At 42.8% G+C, this 21,033-nt stretch overlaps 1 protein-coding gene across 2 annotated transcripts in view; it reads left to right on the plus strand.

Moving 5' to 3' along the window:
* Positions 1 to 4,200: 4,200 nt before the first annotated feature.
* ABHD12 (abhydrolase domain containing 12, lysophospholipase) overlaps positions 4,201 to 21,033 on the plus strand; it is a 59,142-nt gene continuing 42,309 nt past the window's right edge. The window contains exon 1 of one of the 2 annotated variants that reach the window (XM_059705380.1): positions 4,201 to 4,542. In XM_059705380.1, coding sequence (XP_059561363.1) covers positions 4,352 to 4,542 — 191 coding nt within the window. In that variant the 5' untranslated portion in view covers positions 4,201 to 4,351. Of the gene's footprint in view, positions 4,548 to 21,033 lie in introns of both variants that reach the window. The other variant, XM_059705381.1, reaches the window with a different exon arrangement.

Here is a 21,033-nt window from a genome sequence, read left to right on the forward strand (position 1 = left end):
ACAGTAACCTCCACCGCGCAGCCGCACTACGAAGAGTGCGTCCCTGGCAAATAGGGGACAGCGGGCGGGCCTCTGTTGGCGCCTGTAAACTGAGCAGATTTCTTTTCGAATTCCCAGGCGGTTAAGCAAGAAACTTGGAGCGCAGCACAGCTTCACATAAACGCATGTTGGTCAACTTCCTTTCACCATTTGATTCATTCATTTTCATTTAGGTTCAAAGAGGTGCGCACTTTGAGGTTAAGGAAGGCTCAGCCCTGCCTGGCTCAGTGGTTGAGCATGGACCTAAGATCCAGGTTTCCCAGTCAGGGCACAAGCCTGGGTTTGGAGCTGGATCCCCACTAGGGGGCGTGCAAGAAGCAGCTGATCAATGACCCTCTGTCATTGATGTTTCTCTCCTCTTTCCCTTCTCTGAAAGCAATAATATATATATACACATACATATATATATTTAATTTCTTAAAAAGGCTCAGAAACTTGGTGTGCATTAACCTTTTTTTATATTGGTTTTTATTTTATTTATTTAAAATATATTTTATTGATTTTTAATTTTTTTTTTTTACAGAGAGGAAGGAAGAGGGATAGACAGAAAAATCCATCAGTTGCCTTCTGCACACCCCCTACTGGGGATGTGCCGGCAACCAAGGTACATGCCCTTGACCAGAATCGAACCTGGGACCTTTCAGTCCGCAGGCCGACGCTCTATCCACTGAGCCAAACCAGTTAGGGCACCATTAACCTTATGACACAGCATTTCCTTTGTTTAGTTTTGCAGTGTGGGTGTTTTGTTTCATAGAAAAGGAAAACCAGCTTTTATTGGGCATCCCCTATGTGGTAGAGGCAATGACATATTTCATTTGCTTCTCAGGATTAACCAACCCTAAGGTGGTTTTTAAGACTCTTGGTACTGAATAGGAAACAGAAGTTAGGTAACTTGCTTAAGGTCACATAGACCGTGTACTTAAGCTTTCGACTCCACGGTACCACCTTTGGTGTTAAAGTAGTCATTAGCCCTAGCTGGTTTGGCTCAGTGGGTAGAGCATTGGCCTGTGGACCGAAGGGTCCCGGGGTTTGATTCTGATCAAGAGCACATACCAGGCCTTGGTCAGGGCTTGTGCAGGAGGCAGACAATCAATGTGTATCTCTCACATCGATATTTGTCTTTCCCTCTTGCTTCCATTCATCGGAAAAAATGTCCTTGGGTGAGGATTAAAAAAAAATTGTAAAACAGCTTTAGTCACAAGGTCTACAGAGAGGGGAAAATGCCCTAGATTATAACATCAATTCACGTAGCCCTATTCTTGTTTACATAATTATGGAAATTTTCATAATTATAAGAATCAAAAGGTAAGAATTACTGCTATAGAAAATTCATTTTTGGCCATTTTTTTAAAAAGCAGTATTTTTTATGAGCAGTATTACTTGGATTCATTCTAGCTAACCTGAGAAACTGTGTTCCTCTTTTGCAAATATACAATGGATGTATGATCTGACAAATGAGCATGGGAATGGCCTCTTTACATTGAGTGCTATTTCCTCTTCAGCTCTACAATAAGTGATAAGTTAGCTAAGGGTTTTTATTAAATACACAGTTCTATAGTGGACTGTGATCCAAAGATCAAAAGCATCCACAGCTTTCCTTTGCCATACACCTTTTTAATTTTGAACCTCATGCCTGAGATTCACTTCCTTACCTGTACAATGTGGACAACGGTATCCACTTCTGAGGGGCTATGATGATTCTTTATTCCTTCAGCTAATATTTATGATGTGTCTACTATGTAGTAGACATTGTTTTAGACACTGATAAAGCAATGAACAAAGTCCTTGATCTTAGCCTATATTCTAGTGTGGGGAAACAGCAACACACAAATACAAATATAAATACATTGATCAATATATTAGTGAAAAGATTGAAAAAAGAAAAAAAAAAGGACGTTAAAAATAAGCCAAGGAAGGTGAGCAGAGTGACGGTGAGAGGGCCTAGGGATTCTGAGTTAGTGTTCAGAGAAGGCACAGATCTGAAGTGGGGAAGGGAGTAAGCCATTGGGAGGGCACAAAATTCAGGCAGCAAGAATGTAGGGCAAAGGCCTCCGAGGATGGTTGTGTGGTGGCTGGCACGCATGCCACCCACACCACTCCTGGGGGCCCCTCTATCAGCAAGGAGGCCGTGAGGCTGGAGCAAGATGAGCAACGGAGAGGCTGTTGGCTAAGAGCAGATCCAGGGCTAGAGGCTCTTTTCCTAAACGTTGATTGTATTTTCAGTGAGATGGGGAGCCATTGAAGTGTTTTGAGTGAACAAGTGACAGGACTGAACCTAGGTTTTAAAAAAGACCTTTGTGGCAGCTGGGTTAAGTAGACAGAAATGGGGCAAAGGTGGAGGCAGGAGATCACTTAGGTTATTAAAATCATCCAAGTGAGAGATGATGGCAGCTTGGTCCAGGTGACGGGAAGTGGGTGGATCCTAGATAGATTTTGAAGGGAGATCTGACTAGTTGTAGACGTGCTGTGGCAAAACGGGGGAGGAGTCCAGGATGATCCCAGGGTTTAACCTGAGGAACTCGAAGGAGGGCCTTGTCACCTGAGGTGGGGAAGGTTATGGATGGAGCTGGGGTGGGAGAAGGGTAGAGAGCTCAGCTTTGAATATAATTTTAGGTGCCTGTAGGATATGGACAAGAGATACAAATGTAGGTGTCACCAATGTGGTATTGAAAGCCTGGATAACACCACTCAGAAAGTAAGTGTGGTCCAAGAGTTGAGGACTCTATGGGCAAAGCCTGGTACCAAGGACACAGTTCCCCTTACGCTCTTATCTCCAGCCCTACCTTCCTAGCTTTTTTTTTTTCTATTAAAAAGAATTCAATTGAGTATTAAAGTGGAAAAAAAATTATTTACTGTTTAGTTGCTGGATTCCCAATCTCCAGTATGCGTTGCTATATCACTTTAAAGAATTCACCATTTAAATTCCAAACGTATGTTTGGACAAATATGAATGATGGCTGTGATTATTTAGTAATATGATCAATGAAACTGTTTTGCAATTTCTAAGTATCACTACAGGAGCTACTGAATTTCTTCAAGAATTTCTAATTGATCTTAAAAGATCAGTTGCCAATAGTTTTCACTTACACAAATGTTGAAATTCCAAAAGTTACTTTGGAATAAGTAAGCAAATCTCTTGGTTGCAGATCGTTTGTAAAATACTACTACCATGTTAAAGGAAGCAAAAGCTGTAAGACCAAACTTGTGACACTGCTCTCTCATTTTCTTTTCTCTTTTTAGGATGGGTTGAGTTAGTACTTACTTAGTCTTCCACAAATGGGAATTTACCTTTGAAATAAGATTTTTCCCCCCATCAGCTAATTCCAATTGTCTTATAAAAATATAAAACCTAATGCAGTTTACAAAAATAAATTGTTTCAGGCCCAAAGCAAAAATTCAATATCTATACATTTGCTTCCAATTAAAATAAGACTACCTGAAAGCATTTACAAAATACATTTCTTTATTGATTTCAGAGAGGAAGGAGAGAGATAGAAACATTAGAAGCAGCAATGATGAGAGAGAGTCATTGATCGGCTGCCTCCTGCACGCCCCCTACTGGGGAACGAGCCCGCAACCCAGGGATGTGCCCTTGGCCGGAATCGAACCCGGGACCCTTCAGTCCGCAGGCTGACGCTCTATCCCCACTGAGCCAAGCCAGCTAGAGCTGAAAGCATTATTTTTTTAAGTAAAGTCCTGGTGGGGGGATGGTTACAAATCATTAGAAAAGAACTGTTACTTGTTACCTTTTTCTTTTTGTTCTTACAAGGGCATTTCCAAGGAAAGATACAGGCTGGGTTTCCAGCCGTGGGGGCAAGTCGGGAAGCCTGGGGTGGGAGCGGGGGAGCTAACTTCCTACTGCGGCTCCGGCTTGGTGGGCGCTCCCTTCCCGGCCAGCGTCCTCTCCGCTCGGCCACTGACCGCCGGGCGATGCGGGGTTTCCGGCGACGGAGGCCCCCGCTCACTGGACCAAGCGCAGACCCCACGGGGCACGAGTCAGCCGCTCCGCCGGCCTGGACCAGGATGCACCGTGCGGCGACATCCGCCCTCTTCCAAGATGGCTTCCGGTCGGCGCAGGGGACTCTGGGTGCGCTCGGCGCCGAGCGGGGGGAGGAGGCGGGCCGGGGCGGGCCCGGCGGGAGCTGCGCGCTGATTGGCCCCCGCGGCCCGTAGCCGGCTGCGGCGACCAGGCGCTGGAATGTGAGGGGCGGCGGGGTCCCGGCGGTGGCATCTCCTGGAGCGGCGGCGACTGCGGCGAGGGCGGCGCGGACCAGGCCAGCTGCGCTCGGTGGCCGGCCGTGACGGCCGCGGGATGAGGAAGCGGACGGAGCCCGTCGCCTTGGAGCATGAGAGCTGCGTCGCCTTGGGCTCGTCTTCCCCCGGCTTGACCGCCTCGGTGCTGGACACCGACTGCCGCCTGAAGCGCAACTTGCGTTTGGCGGGCAAGGCGCCGGCTGAGCCGCGCAGCGCCGCCGACGCGGGCATGAAGCGAGCGCTAGGCAGGTGAGGTGAGGTCCCCGCATAAGTTACCGGCCTGCGGGAGCGCCCCACACCGACCCTCCATCCTTCCGGAGGCCGCCTCCGACCTCCCGACGCCCTCCCTCTCCTCTCCGGTCCCTGAACCCCTGCATCCCTTTCCCAGGTCCCTACCCGCAGGAGCGCCCCTGCCAGCGCCCCTCGGCCCCCGAGTCGTCTTCTGGCCCCCACCCACCCCGCGCTCCACATCCAGCCCCGCACCCCTACCCTTTCCCCGGTGAGCCTTAGGGACCCCTTCAGCTACGAGCTGGACTGGACGCGCGTCCCCCGGGGAGATGGAGAGGCTGGGAAATCACGGCTCCGCGCGGGAGGGGAGGAGGATGGGGGCGGGTGGGACGCGGCAGGGTGGGCGCCGGATCTCCTCCTCCGCCTCGGGCTCAGCCCAGCGCCCCTCTCGCCAGGCTGGCCAGGTGCACGGAAGCCGGCGGGGACCCCGGTTCTCTCCGAGCGAATCCTTCTGGGGGACCAGTGGTCAGGAGCGGCAGTCCCCGCTCGGAGCTGCCAGACCTTTAGGGAGAAGTTCAATGGGCTGCTGTGCCCGAGGGGGAGGACGGATGCCCCGCATTCCCAGCTGTTGGAGGGAAACCTGCCGTGCGCTCTGCAGTTGGCTCCTCGTGCTTGCAATTTGCCCGCTTGGGTGTCTCCTGGGGAAGTCATTTGGTTGGGTTTTTTGCCTCTTTGTAGATAAGTACGTTGAATGTAAAACTGATTTCAGAATTGAGATAGTGTATTTACCGTGACCAAATTTCTCTTCCCATAAGCTGGTTTCTTAACTATCTTGGCTGTTTGTAGAACGTGTCGTTCACGGCAGTTTTGAAGTCCTGATGTTTCGTGGTGTTGGAAGAAGGTGGTGTGTTCTCAGGAGCTGTATCAGAGTCATTTCCTCCAGGGCGAACTGGAATGCCCTTAATTGACATTGGCCACTTCAGTGTAAAATATTTATTCAAATAGTCCCTAAAAATATCAATTGCCTAAAATATGAATTGTTTTAAAATATGAATGTTTGGGTAACTAAAAACAGTAGCTCCTTCAAAATTCAATGTTATGTTTTTAATCATGAAATTAAACTACGTACTCCTCTAAGTAAGTGCTTCCCATAGTCCTAGAAGGGCAGGGAACGACAGTATTTTCGATTTAAAAAAAACCATGATTAGTTTTACTGCACTTTTATGAACAGGCTTAGCATAACACTGAGGTAGGTTGGGAAATTCTTTAAAGAAATCAAAGGGTGATGCACAGTAATGTTTGGAGAAACAATGCTGACTTGATACCTTCCTTGAAAGATGTACTATATTGAAAGGATTTGTATGGGAGACAAAAGAGAGACCTTCAAGTGGTGTTCCTGTCCTCTGGGTGAACAAAAGGCTGTTAGGGGAAGAGAGAGAAAAGCGGAGGGCAGAAAGGGCAAATTTGTGTGTGATACCATGGCTTCCTTCCCTTGCCTGTAATTCTCCGGGGCATGATCCTGCTTTGTTTTCTCCTGTGTCCGGATCTTTGCTCAGTTGTCACCTCCTCGGAGAGGCCTTCCCAGACCGGCACATCCAAAAGAGCGTTCATGCCACCCCAACCCCCTTATGCTGTTTATTTTCTTCTCCATTGCATTTATCCCTTACCTGACCTTGTAATTGCCTGCATACTTGACTTGCTTTGTGGGTTGTCTCCTCCCTCATAAGAATGAGAACAGGGATATTGTTTTCTCCTTTTCTAATCTCCAGTGCCTGGCACACAGTAGGTGGGAGAAAATACGTGCTGAATTAATGACTAAGATAAATACCTAGAACTGGAATTGCTGGGCCAAGGTTGTGTGTTAACTTTGAAAGGTGATGCCAAAGTGCCTTCCAAAGAAGTTGTGATCTGTAACTTCCTCCAGCAGTGTCAGCTGCCACCCCAAGAATTGAATAGTACCATGTATTTTTATCTATTCTATTTGATTGAAGGAAACGACATCTGATTTGTAGCATTAATTTGCGTTTCTTAATTGTGGGCTGGCAATTTTTGTGTGCTTTTATAAACTATTATATACCTTTGCGATTATTTACGTCTTTTAAGATCCTTCTTTGCTTGGGGTCCCCCTACATATTTCTTTTGCCTCTCTATTGTGTACATGTTCAAATATACAAAAGTAGAGAAGACGATATAATGAACCTCTATGTATCCATCACTTCATTTTAACAATTTTCCATATTTGTCTTTCTTGGAATGATTTATTCCTCCTCTCCATTTTTTGCAGGATGGGAGACTAGACTATTTTAAAATAAATTATTTCATCTATTAAAATAAATAAAATTATTTCAACTATAAATATTTCACAGTATGTCTTGAACAAATAAGGACTTTTGAAGTAAAATAACCCCAATGCTATTATTTATCAAAATTAACAAATTATCTGTAATTAATTTAATATTATCTTAGTCTGCATACATCTTTACAGTGTCTCAGAAATGTCTTCTTTAGGTTGATTTGTCTTTAAATCCTGTACATTTCTTAAGTTTATTCCAAGTTGGGTTTTTTTGTGTGATTTTAAATAGGATCCTCTCTTATATTACATATTGTTATTAGTTGTTATTTAATAATTTTATAATTTGAAATTTACATAATCTTAATTTCTAGTAATTTTTGCAGTTGGTTCTCTTGGATTTTCCAGGTATATTATCTTGTCAGCTGCAAGCAATAAGAATTTTGTCCCTTGTTTTCTAATTTATATGTCTCTTGTTTCTTTTTAAATTATTATTACATTGTATTTCCAGAACAAGGTTAAATAATAGGGATGATATTGGGTACCCTTGTCTTGTTCCTGATTTTAATGAGGATGTTCTTAGTGTTTTTGCCACACTAGTTATTTTACTAAGGGGTGTGTTGTTGCTCTTTTGTTTTTAATAAAAAATGGTTGTTAAGATTTATCAAAGGCTGTTTTAGCATCTATGAAATAATCACTATAGATTTTCTCCTTTCATTTCAGTTGTAATAATAGACTTTATATTACTGAATCATCATTATTGAATCATCAGTGATAACTCTGTTATTGTGTAGTCGGCTACATTCTATTTATTTTACTTGGTAGTTTAACACTATTATTTGTGAGACTAGTCTGTAATTTTCTTTTTAATGCCATTTTTATCAAGTTTTTTCAGTATTTTCTATTAAAAGCTTTCTCTTTCTTTTCATTAGCCAGTTTAAATACTTTTAAAATTATCTGCTTCTTTAATTTTGATAGAATTCCCCTATAAAACTACCGATTTTTTAGAATATAAGCAACTTGAATAACTATTACAGTTTCTTACATTTGTTATTTCTTTCTGGGTTCGTTTTGGTGATTTATATGCTCATGGAAAATCATTAGTTATGTCCAGATTTTCCTCTGTACCTGGGGCTGTTTCCCTAGTCTTGTTCCCCATTTTGTATAGCTCCCTCCTCTTTCCCCCTCCCCCCTTGATCTAGGCTACATGTCAATATAAGAAACATTAAACTTATGAAGAATTTTTGTGAGTTTATTTGAGCCAAACTGTCGACAATCGCTGGGAAGCAAAATCTCAACAGACTGAGATAATGCTCCAGAGCAGCGATTCGCCAACCGGTGGTCCATGGACCCCTGGTGGTCCGTGAGGTCCGAAAGGTTGGCGACCGCTGCTCCAGAGAATGGCAGTTTTGCACCTTGTTTTATACATTACCATCAAAAGAGGAGATGTAAGTGGGTTACATGAAATCCATTGGTGATAGATTAGGGAGATGGAAGAAAGCAAAGTGGGAAAACCTCTTGGATTGCATGAAAAGTAAAATGATAGACACATACAGCTTTTACATAGGTGGGTACAGGATAGTTAGCAGTCAACAACATGATAACAATGAGAGGCTCTGTGGCCTTCACGCTGGTGCATTGGCTGTGCCCTGAGGGGTCTGGAAAAAGGGGAGTTACCTTGACATTTTAAAGGAATGTTATTGTAGATGCAGAAGACAATAAACTGGCTTAGTTAAGGTAAAGATTGACTGACTTTTGCCAGGGAATATTCTAGCCGAGGACATGACTACCTGCCATAAATTGCTTTCAGTTAAAAAGTTTTAATTTCAGACCATCCTTTGTGTTTACTTTAGGTCTCAGAGTTTACAGGCCTTCTCTGAGCTTGTCAGGTCAGCATGGCACCTTTTTGTCCACACAGGTACTGATACACCTACTACATACCCACGCGCCTGTCACCGGATAAATCAGTGAGCCAGATTTCCCAGGCACAAGTGGGCGTGAGGTTCTTGGGGTACTGCTGAAGTAAGCATTTTTAGGAGCCCCCATGGGAGAATGAGATGTGGTAGAAGGCTTTATTTGCATGGAGTTACATTCCTTGGGTTGTAAAGTCCCATGTCCCTTAAACCAGTCCTGAAAGAGGTGCAGCTGGGGTTCCAGCACAGCTAAAAGCAATGCTAGTGTCCATCCAGAGTGTGTGTTCCAAGTTGCAGCTGGGGTCCGGACAGTATTAGACTAATTAAAGTCCATTAGTCCATTGTGTGGGCATGGGAGTGCAGCCCCTGCAAAAGGAGAGCCAGGAGCCTGGCCTGCAAGCGCCAAGAGAGAGGACTTCCTTTTTTAGAAGTTTAAATATTCAGGTTCTTCACTCTTTCAGTGGCCACGCCTATTCTGGCCATTTTACCTGTTCCCAGGTGTGATTGACAAACAGCCACCTTTCCCGTCACTCAGACCTTCCTGGATGTGTGTCCAAACTGCCTTTGTCCAGTCCTCCATTGATCAGCAGGGAATAGACTGGGAGAATGTTAATTTACAGCTTTCTAGCAAAGCTGTGTAAATGCCATGCCTATGTTATCTAGTCTTCCCTTTACTCCTTTCCTGTTAAATAATAACCAGATTATTAACAAGGGTATCACACACATCAAACATACATTATTTATTAATTCTGGGAGACCAGGATGATGCTGAGGGCTGCAGAGAAGTGCTGAGAACTTGTTTTGTTGAAGGAGGCAGCAGCTACTGTATTCTCTCCTGTTGTTGCCTGGCAGGAATGTGGGACCAGGGTGGCCAGATCTTCCAGTCTCTCCAGAAGACTAACTGGTTGTGGTTGTGTGTGTGAGATCTCTGACTTTTAATTTATTTTTTTGTTTTTCTTTTTAATCCTCACCTGAGGAGTGAGGATTTTTTCCCATTGTTTTTTTTTTTTAGAGAGAGTGGTAGGGGGGAGAGATGAGAGAGAGAGAGAGAGAGAGAAAGAAACATTGAGAGAGGCATGTCGATTGGTTGCCTTCTGCAATCTGCAACCAAGGTATGTGCTCTTGATCAGGAAGCGAACCCATTACCCTTCGGTGAGCAGGCAAACACTCTAACCACTGAACACACTGGCCAGGTTGATCGCTAACTTTTTAAACATTGGCAACTAATTCAGATGAAAACAACTTTGGGGGGTTAACATAAACCTAGCTTTGTTTTGTTTTTAAATTTATGGATTAAATTAAATTTAAATTTAATAAAATTAAATTTCTGGTTATTCTTAAAGGTAAATGTTTATCTAACTCAACCCTGCATTCCACGGGTGGAGAAACTAGATAATAGTTTTGCTTTGCAATCTGGTATGAGGAAGGACTTGCCAAATGAGAGATTTTGTGGGCCTTTCATGTTCTTTTCAGTAACCCTAGAGTTCTTAGAAATAACGCATTAAAGGCATAAGTGATCTAAATTGGACCCTATGAAGGCAATAATGAGATGTATAGGTTTGTGTGTTTCAGTTAGCTAGGCTTTATCCTTCAATTTCCAGCCCTCAGGCCAGATCTGCAGGATGACCGAGATCTTTGGGCTGCATGGGAGGTGGCATAGCTGTCAACGTAGGAAGCATTCAAACTTGTGAAGAATATTTGTGAGTTTATTTGAGCCAAACTGTCCATGATTGCTGGGAGGCAAGTCTCAATGGATTGAGCTAATGCTCCAGAGAATAGCAGTTTTGCACCTTACTTTATACATTACAATCAAAAGAGGAGAGACCTAAAGTGGGTTACATGAAATCCATTGGTGATTAGGGTGGTGGGAGATAGCAAAGTGGGGAAACCTCTGGGATTGGAGGAAAAGTAAAATGATAGACACATACATCTTTTACATAGGTCAGTACAGGATAGTCTTATCATGTCAACAATTAACAAGATAAAATAATGAGAGGATTTATAGTTTCCACCTAGATGTGTTGGTTGTACCCTGAGGGGTCTGGATAAAGGGGAGTTACCCTGACATTTCAAAGGAATGTTATTATAGGTGCAAAAGACAATAAGGCAGGCTTAGTTAAGGTAAAGATTGACCTTTGTCAGGGATGACTCTAGCCTAGGACATGAGTACCCACCATAAACTGCTTTTAGTTTAAAAAGTTTTAATTTCAGACCATCTTTGGTGGTTATTTTAGGTCTCTGACCACACAAGGCCACTAAGCAGGCCTTCCCTGAGCTTGTCAGGTTTTCTGTAGTATGTGGCCCCTTTTCATCCACATAGTGATGATGAACCCTTACATGTAAACACAGAAGAGCTGAGGTATCATCTTGTTTCCTCTTTGACCCAAAGGAAGGGACTTCATCTAGAACTGCTAATGGCTTCACCATAACCTAGAAAGGTGGGTGACTGAGGTTAACATTAGCCTTCAACATTAGCCTTCCTGGGAGTTAATATTAAGCCCATCTTCTAAGCCTCTCTTTATCCATCAAGAAGATGAGAATGTGTTCTGAGTTAGCCTTTATATTATAGTTCAGGTTTGCTTTTCCCCCCCATCCCCTTTCTCTTACTCCCCCAGAGTATAGTTTGTGCCTGGACTGTGACAAGCAAGGGGGCAGACTTTGTTATGAAGCCTCAGCAGGGGCCCCTGGTTGAGTCCATCTCTTCCCATTTGTGGTTTATCTTATCAAGGCCAGATTCCAGGACTCTGGAACTTGGTTCTTTGTTTGCATTTGGGGGAACTCTGTGTCCTTGTATGTGTGCTTGCTTCCCAGTTCTTTTCAGCTAGTGTGTACTCCCTTCTCAAGGGAGTGTCTGTCTGCTACAGTAACTTTGAGCAGACACTGCTCAAATGTGGGACATATTTTGGGGTAGATTAAAAGCTCCTGAAGACACTTTGATGGAGATAGCCTTAGAAAGAGGTATAGAAGATGGGTCATTTTCTCAGGGATGTTGACAGCGACAGAAACGGGATGCTGTTGCAGACTCAGGGTCTTCCTCCCATTAGTGCACTTTTCTTTCCAAAATGATGTCTGTAGAAAAATTTTCTGTAATAGGATCTTGAAAACTGACAGATTAAGTGAACACTCTTTACCCAGAGATGGTGCCTACAGAACTGGGGTGTCAGTGGATTTATGCTTTGCCAGAGAATTCTTTCAGCATGGAGAGTGGGTAAGTCGTTTGTTTCATCCTGAACTGAAATCTGGACTGGCATTGAGAAAAGGGGATGCTGACACAAGGAAGAACAATATCTAGGAAGCCTTGATGAAAATGTCCAGTTAGCAGAAAGACTCATTATTTAGGCTTGGTGCCCACTGTGGTATCATTTGCTTTGGTAGAGGAAAGCTTGCATAGATAACTGAGCCCCAAGTGAGTGTTTTCAGGTTCTGTGGCTTGGGTGAGTTGCTTAACTTTCTGAGTTTGTTACTTCCTCTGTGATGTGGGGATAAAAATATCTTCCCTGTAGGATCGGGGTAAGGCTCTGATGTATCGACGTTGAGAAAGCTCTGTTAACTTAAGTCAAATAGCGTTTATCCCTCCCCTCCTTTTTTGCCCCCAAACTGTTATAGTATGTCTTAGCCAGTTTTCATGCCTATACTTTAGTTGTCTTCATGATTAACATATGTGTTGGTATTAGAACAATTTTAAACAATACTGTTTGGTTATTCAACACTTTTTTCACCTGTTTATTTAGCAGAGTTTGAATACCTGTTACACACAATAACTCTTCTAAGTGCTGAGGCTATAGCAGTGGGTGCAGGTCCTGTCTTCTGGACTTTACAGGGCGAGACAGACACTGCATCAGGTGCTCAGAGCTTGGAAGAGAAAAGTAAAGCCAGTAAGGAGCAGCTACTGTATGTGCACAATTTGGGTGGTAGAAGGCCTTTCTGATAAGGGGACATTTGAAAGGAATGCCACTGGCTGCTTTAGAGCAGAGAAATGTCATTACCATGTCACTCTGACTACTGTGATGAGGACAGACTGGAGAGACCGTAGGAACAGAGGGACCAGTTAGGAGTCATCCAGGCAACAGATGATGGGGGTTTAGGCCTGGGGTAGCTATGGAAATGACAAGTGTTGTGTTCTAGATCTGCTTTGAAGTAGGTGTCAACAGGATTTGCTGTTGATCAATTAATATGAAAGAGCAAGGAGTGTCAGAGAGGATTCACCAGTTCTCTCCTGAGCAACAGGAAGAATGGAGCTGCCATATGCTGAAATGGGGTGATTATGGGAAGAGCAGGTGCTTTGGGGTGTAATGAGTTTTGTTTGGGGATAGTGAGTGCTTATTAAATGTTGAAGTGGAGTAGATAGGAGGAGTTGGAGTTCAGGGAGAGTTAGAGCAACGTATGACTATTAACGTACAGATGGTGTTCAGAGTTATGAGGGGGATCATAGGCTTGGCCTGGGCCCTGCACGGTTAGGGGCTGGGACTAACGGAGGCTCAAGCCAAGGAGACCTGGAGGGAGGGGGTTGGAAGGAGAGCTAGGAGGAAGGGGTCGAGGCAGCCACTTGAAAGCCTGTTGCAGAGGAAAGCAAGATCCGCTGCTGGATTTGATGACATGGAGATGAGTGGTTAACGAGTGTGGCCAATTGGAGTGGTCAACGAGTGTGGCCAATTGGAGTGGTCGGAGCAAGAGCCTGATGGAGTAGCTCAAGGGAGAGGTAGAAGGTAGCTTTTTCAAGGAGTTTTGCCATAAAAGGGAACAGAAATGAGGGGGAAGCTGAAGTGGGAGGAGGTTTCTGACCAGTGTTGCTAGAGGCCTTGGCATGCTCATGGGGACAATCCAGCAGGAGAAAGACTGGCTCTGCAGACACTGAGGGTGTGGTGTCTCTGGCACCCAGTGCCCCAAGGCCAACTGGAGGGTCCCCAGATAAGAAGGCAGGCTAAGGATGCTGTGAAGGGCGAGGGATTTCTTTGGGAAGCATTGGAAGTTCTCTTCTGGTTACTTCTGTTTTCTCTGAAATAAGAACAAGGTCACCTGCTGAAGGGAAAGAAGGTCTTTCCTTTTCAGTTCTCTGTCTGGACCCAGTCTTAGTTCTCTCTTCTTGACCTGACAGACATTTCCTACCATATTTCCTAAATTCTCATTAATATGAACAATCAAATTGCTTGCTAAAGACTCCTCTTTCTGACATGTAATGTTTCAAAAATGGATGACAAAAATGTCTCCCCTAGGAAGTCGTTTCATCCATGACTTGCGGTGTGTCTGAGAAGCCATGCATGTTTTGCACAGTGCTGCCCAGTTCTGGGGCCACTGAGCAGGAAGACAGCATTCCACGAGGTCCCTGTGAGGAAGGGAGGTCCCTACACAATCCCAGTGAGGAAGGGGTTAGAGCTGGGTTTGAGGCGGAGGTGGGAAAAAGATCAACATGAGCTAAGGTCAAGATAGAGTGATTTTGTGGGACCTCGGTAGAATTCTTTTTTTTTTTTTTTTTTAATATTTTATTGATTTTTTACAGAGAGGAAGGGAGAGAGATAGAGAGTTAGAAACATCGATGAGAGAGAAACATCGATCAGCTGCCTCCTGCACATCTCCTACTGGGGATGTGCCCACAACCCAGGTACATGCCCTTGACCAGAATCGAACCTGGGGCCTTTCAGTCCGCAGGCCAATGCTCTATCCACTGAGCCAAACCGGTTTCGGCCTCGGTAGAATTCTTACCTCAGGTTTTGCTGTTACACAAATAGCTAAGTTTCTGAATAGAATTTATCTTGAGATGGTACTTGTGGACTCTGTCTTAATCAGGTGATTTGTTTACTAGGTATGAAAACGCCTTGAGAAGGTAAAAAGAGGACCGAGTAGATGGCTGTCAGTATAAGGAGTTTCAGAAGATTAATACTTTCATTTTGCAAAGATGAAGGCAGAGAAAGGGTTTCAGTGAAGGAATACTACAAGTGCAGCTCAGGAATGCTAGGATTTAGGGTGTATTCTTGAAGCTTGAAAGAAGTGACCCTGAGCTTCAAGGTAAAGAAAGGAAGTTCAGATAGTTTTCAGTTCTTACCAGATTTGTGGGCTCTCCACATAAGATTTAGATATATTGCCTGGCTGGCATGGCTCAGTGGTTGAGTGTGGAGGTCACAGTTTGAGTCCCAGTTAGGGCACAAGCCCGGGTTGCGGGCTTGATCTATAGCGTGGGGTGTGCAGGAGGCTGCCAATCAATGATTCTCTCATCATTGACATTTCTATCTCTCCCTCTCCTTTCCTTTCTGCAAACAATTAAAAAAAGAGATTTCGATGTATTGACGGAAGTATTCATGATGGGAGGGAAAATGTTCAGGGTCGAAGCAGGCCATTGTGATGCTGTGGTTCAGGCCCTAACAGAGAGACAGCTCTTAACCTTCACCTGTTTTCTTCTAACATTGCGTCCGCCAGAGACTCCCTGTTCTTTTCTTCCTGATTTGTGCCATCCTGGTCCTGGCATGTCATGTTGTTTGTACCTGAAAGTGGCCCTGTCACTGCTGGGTGTTCATCAAGCAGCTATCATGCCAACAGAAGCCATGCTTTGCATTAGGTATGTAAAGATGAAAGCAGACAGTACCTTGACCCTGGCCTGGCAGCTCAGTTGGCTAGCACATCATCCCAATACATCAAAGTTTGATCCCCGGTCAGGGCATATACAAGGATCAATCAGTGAGTTCATGGGTAGGTGGAACCACAGGTTGATGTTTCTTCTCTCTTCTTTTTCTTCTCTCTTTAAGATTAATGAATTAAAAAAATTTTTTAAAAAGAAGACGACAGTACCTATCCCCAGGGAGTTTGTTGTCTATCCATCTTTCTGCATGGCAGCCATCAGTTCTTAATGTTCAAATATTTTTTAAAATTGATTTCAGAGAGAGAGGAAGGGGGGGGGGGGAGAGAGAGAGAAACATTGATTGTCTGCTCCCTGCACATCCCCAACAGGGGACCAAGCCTGCAACCTGGGCATGTGCCCCAACTGGGAATCGAACTGGCGACCTCTTGGTTCATGGGTCGACGCTCAACCACTGAGCCACATCAGCCGGGCAATGCTTAACTATTTTAATGATGTCTATAGTAGAAAAAAATTCAGGAATGGCTGGAGATGGTTAGTCTGATCTCACATTCAGCCTTTGTTACAGTGACTTTTTTTGTGTGCTGATTTTTCTTCAGAGTATCTCATATTTTAGGCTCTCACTTCATCTCTGGAGTATCAGGCAATCTGTAGATAAGAAAAACTCTCATATTTTGGGGACACAGAACACTTTGACAAGGAATGTCATGGCAGAACCTTTAGGAAGGAAAATAAGAAAACTGCTATTCTAGGATATTTGATATTTGTCTTAGGGTTCCAGAAGGAAGGAGCTGTTATACTAGTGGTGTAGACCGGCTGGGAGCCTGCCAGTCAGCCACAGGGCCTCAAGGGAAAGCTCCAGGGAAATTTTGCAGGAATCTCCAGGTGTGAGGTCTTCCTGGGGGATGGTAGTTGCCTTGGTCAAGGTGGCCCCTGAGGCACCCTCTCTGGCTCCATTTGCTTCTCTTTTATCTTTTTTCTCATTACAAAAGTAAAAAGATTTCTTAATAAAACTTTAAAACTGAGAAGATAACTGAGAAAATGGAAAATCCCTGGATAATTACTGTTTACATTATGCCATATAGCAAGGATATTGCTTGCCTGTTTGTACTTTCATTCATTTAATAAATTCTGTGGGCCTACTGTGTGCTGGAGGATGTGAATAAAGCATTGCACAGGAGTCAGACAGGTCCCACCCTTATGGAGCTTACATTCTCATGAAGGAGAGAGACAGCAAAAAGCTAGCAGGAAAATATTCAGTAAAATTTCAAGGAGTGGTAAAATACTATGAAGAAAACTAAGCAATGCAGTGTTAAAACAAGACTATAGGCCCAAAATGGCCTACACTGTACTTTATATTCTCAACTCCTCTCAAAGAGATATTAATTGACCCTATGTCACTTAATATTAATTGACCCTATGTTCAATGACTGCAGGACTGACTTCCGCCACACGGACCCAGCACTGACTGCCATGGGGTCTGCAATCAGACCCTGCTTTTTTCTCCCGGTCTGCTCCAGGCCGAGGGTTCGGTCTCTGTGAAACCCGGGTCAGTCTTTGCATCGGGCAAGTGAAATCGCTGAGGCCTATTTGAGAGTCACCAAGGCTGGGAGCGTGATCTCAGAACAGTTAAAAACAGGAGTTCTCATCTTTTAAAAAGCCCACACGTGTCTGTGCTGCACCAAAACAAGAGTTTGGGCTCTCCCAGCAATGGAATCATAACCAGTCAATCAGGATACCTATTGCTAGCACTAGTTAGGCCATCTGCCTGACATACCCCTCCCTTCCCCTAAAGGAAAGTGACCTTGCAACAACCAACCAGCCTTTTTGCCTAGTACAACTTCCTTGTCCTTGCTCCCTTCTGCCTGTAAAATCTCATTTTATACAGCTTCTCTGAGTTCCTTTCTGTTTGCTAGATTGGATGCTTTCTGATTCATGAATTGCTGAATAAAGCCAGTAAGATCTTCAAAATATACTCAGCTGAATTTTGATTTTTTAAAAAAATATATATTTTATTTTTTACAGAGAGGAAGGGAGAGGGATAGAGAGTTAGAAACATAGATGAGAGAGAAACATTGATCAGCTGTCTCCTACACACCCCCTACTGGGGATGTGCCCTCAACCAAGGTACATGCCCTTGACCGGAACCGAACCCGGGACCCTTGAGTCCACAGGCCGAAGCTCTATCCACTGAGCCAAACCGGTTAGGGCATTTTTTATTTTTTAACAGTAGGTAATATAGTTGTGTGTAAAGCACCTGAAAATGAGCTGTGCTTTGGTGGTAAAACATTATTGTTTTGTTTATCTCTGCCAGGGGAGTAAGGCCTTTTCACAGTAGTATACCTACCAGTTACTCAATTATGCAAACATTCCATGATTTTTTTGTTGTTTCTTTCCTCTGGGAACAGAGACATTTATGGGCTGCTCTTGTATATTTTATTAAGGGCTTAAAGTTTTCAATTTTGTTGAGTGAAGTTGCTCCCAATATTGACTGGTCAAATAAAATGTTGAACTTTGTCTATCAGTTTCCACCTATAACTTGAGAAGAATTTAATCCAAATTTTAGTCGGGGAATGAATCTTTACTCTTTTGTTGATTCTGAAAGAATATAATGGAATATATGTGATATAATAGGACATATATTATAAAATGTAAGTATATTATCATATAATACATTATGGGATATATCTATAATGAAATAAAACATACTCTTTCTTAATAACATTACTGGTTACAGTTATGGAGGAATTGATGAAAACCAGAGATAGACACATTTTATTTATTTTTTTAAATTTAGTTTTATTTATTTCAGAGAGGAAGGGAGAGGGAGAGAGAGATAGAAACATCAATGATGAGAGAGAATCATTGATCGGCTGCCTCCTGCACATCCCCTACTGGGGATCAAGCCCACAACCCTGGCATGTGCCTTTGGCCAGAATCGAACCTGGGACCCTTCAGTCCGCAGGCCGACACTCTATCCACTGAGCCAAACCAGCTAGGGTGAGATAGACACATTTTAAAAGAAATACAGAAATTCCACTTGCAGCCAAGATGGAGTAACAGGGCCTGAATTTACCTTCAAGTAATCACAACAGCAACAACAAAAGACAAACAAAATGCATGACACAGAAGTTTAACACTGGGCACCAATAATGAGAGACAGTAATCTCGTGACAAACAAATAAGGTGACTCCTGAGATGACCCCAGCTTACTGCCAAGAGAGAGTTTCTCTGCTGCAGCCCAGAAACGGAGATACTGATGTGGTGCCTGGTGCAGTCCCTGAGTTGTGAGTAAGGGGCTGAGAGTCTGGGGAGACCTATGTGCCTATGGTTTATAGGAGAGAGGACCAATGAGGAGAAAGGGGCACAGAGACATTTGCAGAGGAGCCAACTTGGGCATTCAGTAGAGCAGTGCTCAGCACATGCGGGTAAGAACTATCTGAGGCTGGGGCAAGAACTTCAAAGAAGGTTTAGATAGAATAGTTCCATTTCTCTATAGCAAGACAGTAATTCCCGGGAAATTGGGTAGATCGCTTAGGAACATCGTGCTTCAGTAATGGGCACTAGACTGATTACTGCTCTGTACCATCCTATCAAATCTGGACCCACCTAACAAGACGCAGAAGAATCAAACTGTTTCCAAGTAACTTAACTACATCCTGAAACAAGATTACAGGCATATGAAAATATCCAGTACCCAACAAAGTAAAATTCAGCAAGGTTTGACATCCAGTTTAAGATTTATTAGTTTGTTTGGGCTGTTCTAACAAAGTAACACAGACTGAGTGGCTGAAACAAGAGAAATTAATGTTTTCACAATTTTGGAGGCTAGAAATTTCATAACTGATAGAAGTAGGAGGCAGAAAAATCAGTGAGGACTTGATCAGCACCATCTGCCAACTTACCTTGATAGACAGTTCCCCCCAAAACAGAAGATACACATTCTCCTCAAGTGCATACAGAATATTTACCAGATAGACTATATTCTAAGCCATAAAACAAATCTCAATAACTTAAAATAATTTAAGTCATGCGAAGTCTGTTCTCTTGCCATAAGGAATTAAACTACAAGTCAATAATAAAACATTCCCAAAGCATATGAGAACTGAATAACACACTTCTGAATAAGCCAATGGTCAAGGAAGAAATCAAAGAGGAAATCAGAAAGTGGTTCAAACTTAATGAAAATAAAGATGTGTTTGCCCTACTATAGCATTGTTAGGGAAATTATAGCACTAAATGCCTATAGTGGGAAGGTAGAAAGGTCTTCAGTCAATGACTTCAGCTTCATCTTAAGAGACTAGAAAAAAAGAGCAAATTAAACCCAAAGAAAGCAGGGGAAAAAAGCATATAGTAAAAATCAAATCAGAAGTCAAAATAGAAAATGGTAATAGCAGGTTTTATCTATAATAGGCAAAAACTGGAGACAACCCAAATATACCACTCTCATGTGGCATATTGATAGTGGGGGAGGTTGTGCATGTGTCGGGGGCAGAGTTAATGATAAGTCTCTGCACCTAATGCTCAGTTTTGCTGTGAAACTAAAACTGCTCTAAAAAATAACGTTTTTTTAAAAAGATGAACTATTGATACAGGCAACAATGAATGAGGAAATGAATCGCAAAATAATTAAATGCTGACTAAGAGAAGCCAGACAAAAGAAATTCCATTTATAAAAACTGGCAAATTCAATCTAATCTGTAGTGACAGAAAGTAGATCTGTGGTTGCTTGGGGTGGGGAATGGGGACCAGAGAGGGGCAAGAGGGAGGAATTAAAACGGGTAAAGGGAGCTTTTGAAATGATGGATAATGTCCACTGTCTTGAGGGTTTCACAAATATTTACATATCAATGTCTACATAACTTGATGCTTTCACAAATGTTAAAACTTATCAAATTATACACTTTAAATATGTGCAGTTTATGTCAGTTATACCTAAATAAAGCTGTTTAAAATATAGAGCTTTTACATGAACATTTTGGAAAAAAAATATATTCCCCAACTTTTATTCAACCAATTTTTTTTCTCAATTTCTGGCAATATTTTATTCATTCATTCCCAGTGAAAACTTGGTGGAATGGTAAGAATGGGCCAGACTTAGAGGCCCAGGACTTGACCTCATCACCAGCTGAGCAACTTACTTAATAGCTATGAGTTTAGCTTCCTTATCTGTATAAAGGGGTGTGTTATCTGTTCTGCCTACTCCATAGAATTGTATTAAGATTTGTCAGCATTATTCAAGTATAAAGTGGTATATCAGGTTTCCCCTCCCCCCCAATTTACTCACCTCATCTGCTCTTTCTGTTAATTTTAAAGAAGTTAGTAGGAGACACCTATTTTACATGTTTACTTGTTTTCCCAGTTTTTATACTTGTTTTTGGAGAGAGATTATTAAGTTGTGTATATTGTTAATATATGTTAAGTCCTTGTATTTTTGCTTTGTATTGCCACAGGTTTCAGAACTTTCTCAGGTACTTTTTTTGCTATGAAAATAGCATTGAAGAGCAGGTAGTTTCTTGTTCTAGTTGATAAAGAGTGCTTAGTTATTTTAGAGATTGATAATGTCTCATAAACAATTCTAGAGCTACACAAAAGAATGTTTTTGTATTGAACTAAATGAAAAAGGACCTATAATTTCCCAAATGAGATAACCTTTTAAAAATATTTTTATTGTGGTAAAATATACATAATAAAATTTACCACTTTAATCTTTTTAATCCTCACCCATTGATATGTTTATT

The sequence above is a fragment of the Myotis daubentonii genome, chromosome 8 (genome assembly GCF_963259705.1).
Source record: "Myotis daubentonii chromosome 8, mMyoDau2.1, whole genome shotgun sequence".
Taxonomy (NCBI): Eukaryota; Metazoa; Chordata; class Mammalia; order Chiroptera; family Vespertilionidae; genus Myotis; species Myotis daubentonii.